Source organism: Lissotriton helveticus, chromosome 12 (assembly GCF_964261635.1).
Source record: "Lissotriton helveticus chromosome 12, aLisHel1.1, whole genome shotgun sequence".
Taxonomy (NCBI): Eukaryota; Metazoa; Chordata; class Amphibia; order Caudata; family Salamandridae; genus Lissotriton; species Lissotriton helveticus.
In genome coordinates, this window is record NC_136073.1 from 50,103,714 (window position 1) to 50,119,308 (window position 15,595).

General features: G+C 46.6%; 1 protein-coding gene across 1 annotated transcript in view; it reads left to right on the forward strand.

Annotated features, from left to right (window-relative positions):
• Positions 1-15,595, forward strand: part of LOC144799352 (monocarboxylate transporter 13-like) — a 115,794-nt gene that overhangs the window by 30,706 nt on the left and 69,493 nt on the right. The window contains exon 2 of the mRNA XM_078670610.1: positions 12,578-12,721. Within this exon, the coding sequence (XP_078526736.1) occupies positions 12,578-12,721 (144 nt within the window). The remainder of the gene's footprint in view (positions 1-12,577; positions 12,722-15,595) is intronic.

Consider the following 15,595-nt stretch of genomic DNA (forward strand, 5'->3'; position numbering starts at 1 on the left):
TGGCATGCAGAGCACGGGACCCACGTCTGGGCATACCCGTTCCACTCTGGGTGACGAATCCAAAACCAACAATTGATGGGCAAAATGCAGAACAATGTCATACATTTATCCCAGTACAGAGATCTGGGCCTAAATCCATAATTTGTTTTGCTCCCCATGCCATTCCAGTTTGAACCCAGTCATATGCAAATCAGTCTTGACCCTGCACCCAATGGGAACATCCCAGCCTGAACTGCCAGGCCAGGTCCTCCTTGGACTGGAAACAAGCATCCTAGCACAGGTTTCGGGGTTTCACCCCTCATCAGCCAGAATAGCTTGACTCTAATGGCATGGAGAGCACGGGACCCACGTCTGGGAATACCCATCCCACTCGGGGTGACAATTGCAAAAACAAACATTTATGTACATGTTAGACCTGGCATCATTGGCATGAGTCTCTACTCCATTTTTTCTGTTTGCCTCCTCTGTTTACGATGTTTTTGCTGGTATATTGCTTTGGGCACTGTGCCACTGCTGATCAGTGCCACAGTGCAAGTGCTCCCTATGTAAAATTGCTGTATTGATTGCATTCCATGTTTGACTTATTTGGTTTACTGTCAGTCCCTAGTAGAGTGCACCAGGAGTGCCAGGGCTTGTAAATACAAATGCTGCTAGTGGGCTTGCAGCACGTGTTGTGCCACCCACAGAAGCGGCCTGGTAAAATATGTCTAAAGGTCTGCCATTGCTAGACCTACGTGCAGTCTGGTACTGTCACGCAGACTGCGCAAGGACACCTACTTGCCAGTCCCTAAACCTTCCCTTAACTTCATGTTAGTCACCCCTATGGTTGGCCCAAGGGCAGGGTGCATTGTAAGCATAAGGTAGGACAAGCCTGACAAGGTTGGCATGTCCTAATAGTGAATTACAGCCATTTTCGTTTTTCACTATTGTAAGGTTACCTGCTCTCCATCAGTTAGAATGGGCTGCCCGGGTTATTAATGCTATAATCCTAGCGGGCTCGGGGAGCATGGTGCCATGTCGAGTTTGGTATCCCTGAACTCAGGGTTTAATAACGCATCCGTTTGGGTGGATGGTTTTTGGACTCTGTGTTTGAAAATAGAACTTTTAGAAAGTGGCTATTTTCTTGTCTGGCTGTCTACTGGTCTCTGCTGGTTTGGTGTGCGTATGACAGGAGCTGGGTGGCTCCAGAGGTCTGAATGAGTCAGTGTGGGTGAGTGGGGCATTTGCATTGAGAGTAGGGGAAGAGTAGCTCCTGATAGCCTGCCCTGCCTGACACAATGCTGGCTCCACCTCCTGCCAGGCGACTGATGGCTCTGTGCCTGCCAGGGACGATCCTGGCTCCACCTCCTACCGGGCAACTGATGGCCCTGCCCCTGCCAGTGACAATGCTGGCTCCACTTCCTGCTGGGCGGCTGAAGACTCTGCCCTACACAGTGAATAGGCCAGGTGCCTCGGCCTGGCAACACCCACAACAAACCCAGGATGGGGGGAAATTCCCGGGCATGGACAAAGGGATCAAAGCCAAAAAGGGGTATAAGAGAAGGACCCCTGAACCAAGAATTTATATCACTTCTGACAAGGAAACCTGAACCAAGGACAAGAAGCCTGCTGATCCAAGGACTTGCCTACCCCTTCTGCCAGTGTGCTGTTTGTTGGGGGAATCCTGCAGTTGCTTTTTTATTTTTGCCAAGGAACCAGGAGAGAGGAACAGAGTGTGTACTCTCAAGCTTTGCCAAGGAAAATCTCCAAGGGCTGGAAGAGTGCCAGCCTCCTGTTGAAGTCACAGGGTCAAAGGACTTCATTTATTTGCTAAAAGTGCTTGTTGTTGGAACCTGAAAATCCAGCACCTCTGAAGAATCCAGCAATCTCGACGCCGACGGACGCCGCCGAATCCAGCTCGACATCGTGAGTGCAGCTCCCGTGTCCCGCACCTTCGACACCGGCCGCCGGGCCCGATCGATGCCAGTAGTGATGCCAGTGAGTAGCGAGTTCGGCTCCAGCTCCAAGTGACCCTGTGTCGACGCCGCCGCTGATCGCATCGACACCGAGCCCTCTCGACGCCGTGAGCGCTGCTCACTCTTGCAACATCGACATCGACGACGACGCCGTATCCTGCTTCACCTCGTGAGCGCTGCTCCTGCCTGACATCTGTCGACGCCGCTGCAGATCGCCCCGACTCCAAGGCTCGATCGACGCCGAAGACGCGACGCCGGACATCTCGACGCCACTGATCATCGTGTGCTTCACTTTTCCAAGGTACTGTGTTGTGGGGGTTCTGTGCGACTCCGGGCTCGACGGTCGACGCCGAACCTTTGGATTAACTTTGCCTCGACGTCGTGTGACTTCCGTGTGGGTTACATTGTTGCCAAGAACTGTGTTTTAAAGAAGAACAGTTGCTTTTGTTACTAAAGACTTTGTGCTAAGAAGAAACTAAACTTGAACTATTATTTTTTCCTTCCAAGAGTATTTATTAAGATTGGGGTATATTTTTGTCGTTATTTGGTCTTGTGCTAAGCCTTATATAAACATCCTTATTTTTATAATACTACTGTGTCGTGTCCATTTGTAGTGTATTCACTTTATTACTGTATGTGGTCATAAATGCTTAACACACAGCCTCTGAGATAAGCCTGTCTGCTTTGCCAAGCTACCAAGGGGGTGAGCAGGGGTTATCTAAGTGTGTGATCCCCTTTACCTGACTAGAAAAGGTGTGTCCCTATTTGTCAGAAGTGTATACCTCTGCCAACTAGAGACAGCCGCTTCTAACAGTACAGAATGCAGAACAATGTCATACATTCACCCCACTACAGGGAGCTGGCCATAAATCCATTGTTGTTTTGCTCCTCGTGCCAGTCCAGTTTGAACCCAGCAATATGCAAATCAGTCTCCACCCTGCATCCAATGGGAACAGTCCAGCCCGAACTGCCAGGACAGGTCCTCCCTGGACTGGAATCAAGCATCCTAGGACCGGTTTCGGGGTTTCACCCCTCATAAGCCAGGAAAGCTTGACTCCAGTGGCATGGAGAGCATGGTACCCACGTCTGGGAATACCCATACCACTCGGGTGTGACAAATGCAAAAATAGAAATTGATGGACAGAATGCAGAACAATATCATACATTCACCCGAGTACAGAGATCTGGGCTTAAATCCATTGTTTTTTTGCTCCCCATGCCATTCCTGTCTAAAACCAGCCATATGCAAATCAGTCTTGACCCTGTTTCCAATGGGAACAGTCCAGCCCGAACTGACAGGCCAGGTCCTCCCTGGACTGGAAACAAACAAGCATGCTAGGACCGGTTTCGCATTTAACCCCTCATCAGCCAGGATAGCTTGACTCCAGTGGCATGGAGCGCAGGGGACCCACGTCTGGGCAACCCGTCCCACTCGGGCTGACAAATGCAAAAACAACAATTGATAGACAGAATACAGAACAATGTCATATATTCACCCCAGTGCAGAGATCTGGGCCTAAATCCATCGTTGGTTTGGTCCCCATGCCATTCCAGTCTGAAACTAGCCATATGCAAATCAGTCTTGAACCTGCACCCAATGGAAACAGCCCAGCCCAAACTGCCAGGCCAGGTCCTCCCTGGACTGAAAACAAGCATCCTAGGACCGGTTTTGGGGTTTCTCCCCTCATCAGCCAGGATAGCTTGACTCCAGTGGCATGGCAAGCACGGGACCCACATCTGGGCAAACCCGTCCCTCTCGGGGTGACGAATGCAAAAACAGCAATTGATGGACAGAATGCAGAACAATGTCACACATTCACCCCAGTACAGAGATCTGGACCTATATCCATTGTTGTTGTGTTCCCCATGCCATTCCAGTTTGAACACAGGCATATGCAAATCAGTCTTCACCCTGCACCCAATGGGAATAGTCCACCCCGAACTGCCAGGCCAGGTCCTCCCTGGACTGGAAACAAGCATCCTAGGACCGGTTTCAGGGTTTAACCCCTCATCAGCCATAATAGGTTGACTCCAGTGGCATGCAGAGCACGGGACCCACGTCTGGGCATACCCGTTCCACTCTGGGTGACGAATCCAAAACCAACAATTGATGGGCAAAATGCAGAACAATGTCATACATTTATCCCAGTACAGAGATCTGGGCCTAAATCCATAATTTGTTTTGCTCCCCATGCCATTCCAGTTTGAACCCAGTCATATGCAAATCAGTCTTGACCCTGCACCCAATGGGAACATCCCAGCCTGAACTGCCAGGCCAGGTCCTCCTTGGACTGGAAACAAGCATCCTAGCACAGGTTTCGGGGTTTCACCCCTCATCAGCCAGAATAGCTTGACTCTAATGGCATGGAGAGCACGGGACCCACGTCTGGGAATACCCATCCCACTCGGGGTGACAATTGCAAAAACAAACATTTATGTACATGTTAGACCTGGCATCATTGGCATGAGTCTCTACTCCATTTTTTCTGTTTGCCTCCTCTGTTTACGATGTTTTTGCTGGTATATTGCTTTGGGCACTGTGCCACTGCTGATCAGTGCCACAGTGCAAGTGCTCCCTATGTAAAATTGCTGTATTGATTGCATTCCATGTTTGACTTATTTGGTTTACTGTCAGTCCCTAGTAGAGTGCACCAGGAGTGCCAGGGCTTGTAAATACAAATGCTGCTAGTGGGCTTGCAGCACGTGTTGTGCCACCCACAGAAGCGGCCTGGTAAAATATGTCTAAAGGTCTGCCATTGCTAGACCTACGTGCAGTCTGGTACTGTCACGCAGACTGCGCAAGGACACCTACTTGCCAGTCCCTAAAACTTCCCTTAACTTCATGTTAGTCACCCCTATGGTTGGCCCAAGGGCAGGGTGCATTGTAAGCATAAGGTAGGACAAGCCTGACAAGGTTGGCATGTCCTAATAGTGAATTACAGCCATTTTCGTTTTTCACTATTGTAAGGTTACCTGCTCTCCATCAGTTAGAATGGGCTGCCCGGGTTATTAATGCTATAATCCTAGCGGGCTCGGGGAGCATGGTGCCATGTCGAGTTTGGTATCCCTGAACTCAGGGTTTAATAACGCATCCGTTTGGGTGGATGGTTTTTGGACTCTGTGTTTGAAAATAGAACTTTTAGAAAGTGGCTATTTTCTTGTCTGGCTGTCTACTGGTCTCTGCTGGTTTGGTGTGCGTGTGACAGGAGCTGGGTGGCTCCAGAGGTCTGAATGAGTCAGTGTGGGTGAGTGGGGCATTTGCATTGAGAGTAGGGGAAGAGTAGCTCCTGATAGCCTGCCCTGCCTGACACAATGCTGGCTCCACCTCCTGCCAGGCGACTGATGGCTCTGTGCCTGCTAGGGACGATCCTGGCTCCACCTCCTACCCGGCAACTGATGGCCCTGCCCCTGCCAGTGACAATGCTGGCTCCACTTCCTGCTGGGCGGCTGAAGACTCTGCCCTACACAGTGAATAGGCCAGGTGCCTCGGCCTGGCAACACCCACAACAAACCCAGGATGGGGGGAAATTCCCGGGCATGGACAAAGGGATCAAAGCCAAAAAGGGGTATAAGAGAAGGACCCCTGAACCAAGAATTTATATCACTTCTGACAAGGAAACCTGAACCAAGGACAAGAAGCCTGCTGATCCAAGGACTTGCCTACCCCTTCTGCCAGTGTGCTGTTTGTTGGGGGAATCCTGCAGTTGCTTTTTTATTTTTGCCAAGGAACCAGGAGAGAGGAACAGAGTGTGTACTCTCAAGCTTTGCCAAGGAAAATCTCCAAGGGCTGGAAGAGTGCCAGCCTCCTGTTGAAGTCACAGGGTCAAAGGACTTCATTTATTTGCTAAAAGTGCTTGTTGCTGGAACCTGAAAATCCAGCACCTCTGAAGAATCCAGCAATCTCGACGCCGACGGACGCCGCCGAATCCAGCTCGACATCGTGAGTGCAGCTCCCGTGTCCCGCACCTTCGACACCGGCCGCCGGGCCCGATCGATGCCAGTAGTGATGCCAGTGAGTAGCGAGTTCGGCTCCAGCTCCAAGTGACCCTGTGTCGACGCCGCCGCTGATCGCATCGACACCGAGCCCTCTCGACGCCGTGAGCGCTGCTCACTCTTGCAACATCGACATCGACGACGACGCCGTATCCTGCTTCACCTCGTGAGCGCTGCTCCTGCCTGACATCTGTCGACGCCGCTGCAGATCGCCCCGACTCCAAGGCTCGATCGACGCCGAAGACGCGACGCCGGACATCTCGACGCCACTGATCATCGTGTGCTTCACTTTTCCAAGGTACTGTGTTGTGGGGGTTCTGTGCGACTCCGGGCTCGACGGTCGACGCCGAACCTTTGGATTAACTTTGCCTCGACGTCGTGTGACTTCCGTGTGGGTTACATTGTTGCCAAGAACTGTGTTTTAAAGAAGAACAGTTGCTTTTGTTACTAAAGACTTTGTGCTAAGAAGAAACTAAACTTGAACTATTATTTTTTCCTTCCAAGAGTATTTATTAAGATTGGGGTATATTTTTGTCGTTATTTGGTCTTGTGCTAAGCCTTATATAAACATCCTTATTTTTATAATACTACTGTGTCGTGTCCATTTGTAGTGTATTCACTTTATTACTGTATGTGGTCATAAATGCTTAACACACAGCCTCTGAGATAAGCCTGTCTGCTTTGCCAAGCTACCAAGGGGGTGAGCAGGGGTTATCTAAGTGTGTGATCCCCTTTACCTGACTAGAAAAGGTGTGTCCCTATTTGTCAGAAGTGTATACCTCTGCCAACTAGAGACAGCCGCTTCTAACAGTACAGAATGCAGAACAATGTCATACATTCACCCCACTACAGGGAGCTGGCCATAAATCCATTGTTGTTTTGCTCCTCGTGCCAGTCCAGTTTGAACCCAGCAATATGCAAATCAGTCTCCACCCTGCATCCAATGGGAACAGTCCAGCCCGAACTGCCAGGACAGGTCCTCCCTGGACTGGAATCAAGCATCCTAGGACCGGTTTCGGGGTTTCACCCCTCATAAGCCAGGAAAGCTTGACTCCAGTGGCATGGAGAGCATGGTACCCACGTCTGGGAATACCCATACCACTCGGGTGTGACAAATGCAAAAATAGAAATTGATGGACAGAATGCAGAACAATATCATACATTCACCCGAGTACAGAGATCTGGGCTTAAATCCATTGTTTTTTTGCTCCCCATGCCATTCCTGTCTAAAACCAGCCATATGCAAATCAGTCTTGACCCTGTTTCCAATGGGAACAGTCCAGCCCGAACTGACAGGCCAGGTCCTCCCTGGACTGGAAACAAACAAGCATGCTAGGACCGGTTTCGCATTTAACCCCTCATCAGCCAGGATAGCTTGACTCCAGTGGCATGGAGCGCAGGGGACCCACGTCTGGGCAACCCGTCCCACTCGGGCTGACAAATGCAAAAACAACAATTGATAGACAGAATACAGAACAATGTCATATATTCACCCCAGTGCAGAGATCTGGGCCTAAATCCATCGTTGGTTTGGTCCCCATGCCATTCCAGTCTGAAACTAGCCATATGCAAATCAGTCTTGAACCTGCACCCAATGGAAACAGCCCAGCCCAAACTGCCAGGCCAGGTCCTCCCTGGACTGAAAACAAGCATCCTAGGACCGGTTTTGGGGTTTCTCCCCTCATCAGCCAGGATAGCTTGACTCCAGTGGCATGGCGAGCACGGGACCCACATCTGGGCAAACCCGTCCCTCTCGGGGTGACGAATGCAAAAACAGCAATTGATGGACAGAATGCAGAACAATGTCACACATTCACCCCAGTACAGAGATCTGGACCTAAAGCCATTGTTGTGTTGCTCGCCGTGCCATTCCAGTTTGAACTCAGCCGTATGCAAATCAGTCTTGACCCTGCACTCAATGGGAACAATGCAGCCCGAACTGCAAGGCCAGATCCTCCCTGGTTGGAAACAAGCATCCTAGGACCGGTTTGGGGGTTTCACCCCTCATCAGCCAGACTATCTTGAATCCAGTGGCAAAGTGAGCAAGGGACTCACGTCTGGGCATACCCTGCCCAATTAGGGCAAACAAAGCAAACACAAAGAGATGATGGACACAGCCCTGAAACTTTTCAGACACTCACCCCAGTCACCGACCTGGGTTAAATCCATCATCCTTCTTTAGCTCCCTTCACCACCTCAGGTCAGACCAAGCTATATGTGCTGGACTGTTCCCATGAGGCACAGGGCCAAGACTGATTTGCATATAGCTGGGTCTGAACTGAGGAGGCAAAGTGAGCTAAAGAATGATGATGGATTCAACCCAGATCTGTGACAGGGGGTGAGTGTCTGAAAAGTTTTAGGGCTCCGCCCATCATCTCTTTGTGTTTCCTTTGGAAGTTTAGAGTTGTGCTAGATCATAATTGGTTCTGACTATTTCCTAGGTTAGGGCTCAGCTTCCACTTCCTATGGCAATGCATATTTTTACACATTTGGAGTGTTTTGAATTGATTTAACCATTTGTTTTTTGCCTTCTGGAATGAAACTCAAATTTTAAATAAACCTTCATGATTTTCATGTGTGAATTTTCCTATGTGGTATTTTCCTACATGTGGATTTTTCTATGTGAGAGTTTTCTATGTGGGTTCTCTGAATTCACATGCAATTTTGTATTTGTGCTTAGGCTCTCATCATTAGGGACTTACACATACCCCTGATCCATTCAATTGTCCCTTTGAATGGTAAATAGTGAATATTTTCAGAAAGTCACTATCTTGAGGTAGCGAGGACGAGCACTCCAAGGGTTACTTGGTAAGTGATGTGAGGTTAGACACACCGATGACAGTAAACCAATGGATGTCCCTTAAGAACTGATTGCCCAGTCAGTCGTTTGGTTTATAAAAATCTTTTAATACAAACCATTAAAATATAATACATGGGAATCTGCAATCTTAGTATAAAGGCTCATCTCTTGGGGCCTGACTTAAAGTTCGGTGGACAGGTTACTCCGTCACAAACATAACGGATAATCTGTATGCAACATTCCAAGTTCATTCTATCCTCCTGTACCTGTAATACAGTGGATGGGAGACATCATGTTTGTGATGTTTGTGATGGAATGACCAATCTGTCAAACTCCAAATCAAGCCATATGTTGCTTATTATAGGCCAGTTGTGATATCACCTGTAATGACATAGCTGATCAATTGTAATAAGTTAGCAGTAGAGTTCTGATATCACAGTGCATTCTGCCAGAGCGAGAAGTCAACATAAAAGGCATGCCAAATAGCATAATTACAGCTGCAGTTTAAAGAAGGAAACCAAGAACTGACTTTTCATTCTTCTGATTTTTTGTTGAAAAAAGAAAAAGTGATCAGTATAACAAACAATTTAGGACAGCATGCTTATTTATTTTATGCTATAGATCTTTTCTGCAACCTCATAATCTCTACATGCATCTCCACTACCTAAGCCACAGCATTTTCTTAATTTGATTTACAATAAAGGGATTCTAATATATTTTAGCAAACATGCTAACTGCTTTTGGGTGTGTTTAATTTCACAGTGCAGATTCTGCTCTAATAATTCATGTCTGCAATCAACATAAAAGCGAAACTCCAAAGAATTAAGTAGTTTGTGGGAAGCGTTATGGTGTATCCATGTATTACAGGAAATAAAATACCCCCTGCCATACATTAAAAGGATACTGTAAGTCACCTCAGAGTCCAGGACCTTTTGGTATTGTTCATCTGTATCTGCATAGATCACCTAGATGATGTGCAATAATGTATGGCTGGGGTAATTTGTTACTTATATACCACATGCAGAATAATGAAAGGCAAAATAAATTAGAAGTCCTTCTCTTTCTTGCCATTGATGCAACCTCAAATAATTAACATGAGGGCAAGACTTAGAGAGGCATCAGAGACAGCAGGGTCCAGTTACTCATGACATTAACAATGATTTTCCTGGCTGAAGTGCGATTGGAAGACATGTGCTGGAGTGGATTGAGTCTTTCTTAACAGAGACAGTGAAGGTGGGCTTTGCAGCCACCTCTCTCAATAGACCAGTGTTATGGGGTTGTCACTCGTGCCCCTGCTGTTGAACCTGTACTTAAGGCCATTGGCCCACCTGTTGCATATAGTAGAATTTTCCTTCATGTCTGCGATTGACACTCAGGACTTGTTGGCTTTCCAAAGGGTGGAGGAGTTCTACTGTGCAGTGGCTCCCTCCAGCTCTGGGGGTGTTCCATTAGTGAATGTGCTCAAATTCCTTAGAGATTCATCCAGCAAAAACCAACATCCTACTTGCTTAGATACTTCCAACTTTTGGGACACTAACTTCATTGATAGGCCCCTAGCTATGCTAGTTACAGTTCTGGATCAGTACATTCCTTGACCCAGCACCTAGATGGGGTTACTAAAGCCTGTTTCTTCCAGTTACCAAGATTCTACCACCCACTGTGTATTTTTGGCACTAAGTCGAGCTGATGAAAAATAAGTTACATATGCATTCACTATTGTAATTACATCTTTTGGACATCCACTCCAAGCCCACCATAAAGCTACAGAATATTCAGAATGGCACTGAAACATGAAATATATTGCACCCAGTTCCTATGATAATAACAATAGGTTCTAAATCCTTGTCTGATGCTCAACCTTTTTTATGCATAAACTCTCTGTAAAGCTGTATCCATCTATAGTAGAGTAGGATCTGCTTACTATTGTTACCCCCACTTTTTGATGATGTTTCACTGTTGTTCGACTTTAGTCTGGCGGGGGCCCTGCTATCCAGGACCCCAGCCTAGCTGCTTTCTCTCTAAATTGATTGCATGTACTTTAGGTACACTCCAGATTGGTTACTGGGTTACCCTTGTGAGTCCCTATTATATGGTACCTTAGGTGCTAAGGGCATAGGTACCCCAGAGGCCTATCAGGGGCTGAAGCATGTAGTATACTACCACTGGGAAGCCTTCCAAAATGGCACCACAGGTCTGTTACTGCAGCCTGGGTAAGGTGGTGCATGCACCCCTTACTGTGCAGTAGGTTACCTACATCTACCTTTGATCACCGACACATATAAACCTATAAGTCACTCCTGTGGCAGGCCGTATCAATCATGAACAGGGAAACGGAAAGGTTTGGGTCCTATCTCTGACTGGCCTGGACCACTCTAATATACTTAACAGAAAAAAATAGCCAGACAGGTTGCGTTTTTTTTAATTTTATCACACCTAGCCAAACAGTTCTAGGTGGTACGACTACTTTATTTTAGTCTTTTTGTCTTTTTTAGAAAAACTTTTTTTTCATTGAATTTCATATGTCATCCAAAGAACAGTCATCAATCAATAATGAACACATACAGACATTAAAACATCAATGTACAATATACACAAAGGTACAATATACACAAAATCATTACTGTGGGTTAGAATAAACACCAAATACACACTAGTACAATGCCTCCAATAATTTCATCACAAGGCACCAGTCCTTCATATTATATACAAGTAGACAGGCGGACAAAACAGTTTATTGGTACTGCCTGCCTGTCTTACTGAGCCAGAGACTAGATTGATACTTCTGGGGTTGCACTACTAGGGATAGAAAGTGTGGTAATATTTAATAACCCTAGCAGCACCCATCTTTTCTTTCCCAGGCTCGGGGTCAACGCGTTTCGAACCACAGTGTAGTTTACGGGTTCTCCTCAGGACACGGACTGGAGGTAGCCAAAACTGTGTGTAGCACCATAGACCACTGCTGCTGAAAAGTGCCACTCGAGTATGGGGATTTTGCTAGTTCAGCAGCTCTCTCCGCTCATTCTCGCTCGGCGTCCACACGTCAGACGCCGAGCGAGAATGAGCGGAGAGAGCTGCTGAACTAGCAAAATCCCCATACTCGAGTGGCAATTTTCAACAGCAGTGGTCTATGGTGCTACTACCTTCAGAGGTTCCTGGTGCCCGCAGCAGTTCTAAAGGCTCTAGGCCTTGTATCTATGTCAGTCGTGGTTCTCATACCACTTTCTTAATACATGGTTTGGTACACCCTAGGGCTCAACGTATATTGTGCTAATTTACTGTGTGCTAAATAAGTGTACTGAATGTACTTTTGCCTCTAGCCTCGTAAAGAGACTAGAGGGATGTGTTTACAATAAATACATATGTGTTATATAGATACCTGGTGTGGTTCTCCTTTCATTTGGTTATTCATGAGATTATAGACTGGTAAAACAAGCTGCTTTGCATTCCTTCAAGACTTAGCCTGAAGTCTGCTCTCCACAGCTACCTCTAGGATAGCTTTCTATATAGGTTGTCTTTAAACATACCATCAATAAGGGTCGTTTGGACTGGTGCAAGGTGCCCACTAGAATAGTGGACAGTATATGCCAGGCCAACTTCTTACACCATCCTGTTCACAGAAACTCATTTTATGAAACCTTGATAGAAATGCATGAGAGAAAGAGTGGCTATGGAGACTAGAGGGGAACTGTAAAAGGTTGGTAGTGAGAAAATCAATGGAAAGGAGGTCATTGGGGGCGCCAACAAACATTGTTGCACCGGGCGCCACTGGTTCTAAAGCCGGCCCTGCCCCTACTAATTCCAGTGTACCTTTTCCTCCCTATTGCTTCAGCTCCGGTTGGCAGCGCCCTCAGCATACAGTATGGGGAGCGAGCGGTTGTGATGGCTGGAGGGGTACTCGCCTTCTTGGGAACTGTGCTGGCTTCATTTGGAAACTCCTTGCTGCACCTCTACCTCACCATGGGAGCCTTGACAGGTAAGATACACTCCCTGTGAATGTAGGGTGGGCTATGTCTGTGAAGAAGTGATGTTCCAGGCTTTGAAAGCAAGAGAGTGCATGTGATGTAGTCATTGACACCATGTTCCTTCTCTCCTCCATACTGAATACAGCCCCACACTCTTTTGAATCTCTTTGCAAGTGAAACAGACACAAAGGGAATTTTGAGGGAGAGTGTAGTGTTTCATGGCATGTTCTGTGTTTAATACATCTCCACCTTTATTGCCATTGTACGTGATGTGTTACTTTCTGAGTTATGCGACATGTAGTCAGGTCTTTGGATCTAATTTATGTCATTAAGGGGTCAGCAAGGTGTGAAGGCAGTTCAACATCCAGGGTGTCACGGAGTAAATGACTTGAAATCGACAACAAGTGCAGACCGCTCTTCGCAATTGTGACTGAGAGGGGACATGTGTAAACACTTAAGAAAACACCTAAAAAACATTTCCTGATAAATAGAGTAGAAAAACAACATAGACTGTGCATTTATATAGAACAGCTCTGCTTCACACAACTCCCTGTTACAAATGTGCATGCACGTGTGTTGTGTCGATCCAGTACAGAAGGATCTATCAAACAGATAACTCACGGGCTTACCTTTCACAAGTGTTAAATTCGAGAAAGCGGTGCAGTTTGCACGTTGTTTTATAACTCGGAACCCGGGGGCATATTAGCAAGAACCTCGTGTGCAGGACATATAACCTGGGCTTCTATTGGAATTCTATAACGCATATTAGCAAGCCCATTATCGCTGTTTTAGCGGCAGTTTCCTGCTGCTAAAACTGTGATAATTTTAATGAGGTTCGTGCTAATATGCCCCCTTATTTTCAAATGTTGCTTATTATAATGTTTTATTCATAATGTATTATACACAGTAGCGGCTCCTGGAGGGAGTGCTGCGGGAGGTGAGGTGGGGTGGGGGAGGAGCAGGTTGGGGGGTAGTAAACTCTAGATTAAGGCCCAAAGGAGTTCAGTAACTAAATAAATGAATAAAACGAATTACATTGCATGCTGCATCGCCGGTTTGGCTTTGCAGCACCCTCAATGTAATTTGTTTTATTTATGTATTTAGTGATTGAACTCCGTTCGACCTTAATCCGGAGTTTACTACCCCCTACCCTGCCCTCCCCTGCCCAGCCCCGCAGCACTCCCTCCAGGAGCCGCTACTGATTATACATTTTAATCTGTTGTTGATTAGGGTTGTATGTCAATAGAACACATGCCCTTACTAATCATGCCTTTTCCACAAAGCCTTTGCCACACAGATGCCTTCACCACTCACGCATTTACCACGCAAGTTAATTATTATGAGGGAAGTAAAACTTCTATATATGTGAGTGTGTGTGTATGTAATGGCGGTACAGCACACAAATGAAATAAAACAAAAATTTGCACAAAGAAAGTGGAGTCCGTTCAGGTTTCTGGTTCCAGGAAAAAGTGTGAGAAAAAGGATTGTTGCAATATAAATATTATATATACATATATATATATATCTATACTACTATTATAAAGAGAGAGCTGAAACCTTTGAGGCGGGTAAGCTCAAGAAGTACAGCACCAATCACAACACCCAATACAGCATTGTAAAGGACAGGTGCAGCAGATGGACATAGGCTATACAACTGCCCACCATATACATTAAAAAGGTAAAATAACCTTAGGGGCAAAGTAGTCCCTTGTGGGCGTTGGCATTGTGCTGTCAGCAATGGGCGTGGCAAACAACACTTGTGGGTGTTGACACTGTCAGAGGGGCCTGGCCAAAAATAAAAAAAGAAATGGGCGTGGCTTTCACGGGGTGCATGGGCGTGGCTTTCACAGGGCAAATGGGCGCGGCTTTCACAGGAAGCGCCATCCACGCCTTGGCATTCACGTGCAATTCTTTCACGGGGCGCGGCATTCACGGGAAGCGCCATTCACGCCTTGGCATTCATGCGCAATTACTGCTATATGTTGCACGGAAAAAGAAAGGTTTAGAAGACTCCCTTGTGGGCATGTGCTCACGCCTTAACATATTGCTCCACGGCTCCGGCGGAGGCTAAAGCGAGGAAGCGTAGCAGCCGAAATCACACAGATAACGATTGTAATTTACTCCGGGGCTCAGACGGGGCATCAAGCCATTCAGCCTACCAGTGTGAATCACACACGCGCAGCCCTCCCAAGCACGCTGTGATGCAGGGCACTGTCAGCGTACAAGGATGAGCATCGGACACAACGCTCTTGGGGATTACATAAACAACCCACTCCACACCACCCACAAGCTGCAAAGGTTACCGCTGACGAAGCACAGATCACGAAGTCTCTTCAAATACGTTACAGCTAAGGAGGCACATATCACCAACGCTCTTCCTAACAGTGCATGCACAAGCGGACAAGCAAATTGCACACAAATTAACAACTAACGTTAGCCTAGATCAACAACTTCTCAAGACAGGTAAAAGACGACGTGCAAGATCAATGTTAAAGAACGCATACAAATCCTATTGCCTTTTGTCATACTTACGTAATGCTGCATACCTCTCAATAAATTCACATTTCCTATTACAAACATTGCACACATTATATTTCATCCCCGGACAACGTCGGGACGGGCTGCTAGCATATATATATATATATATTCACTGAAAAAACCATAGGTTATAGACCATATATAGTTAGGAATTAGCATTTACAAAACCTTGAAAATTCACTGAAAAAACCATAGGTTATAGACCATATATAGTTAGGAATTAGCATTTAAAAAACCTTATTTTACTCACACAAAACCATTGAAATTCCATATATAGTTAGTTGCACTAACTATATATCGCGCACCCGCAATCCACTGCTGATCATGTCACATATTACATCATTCAT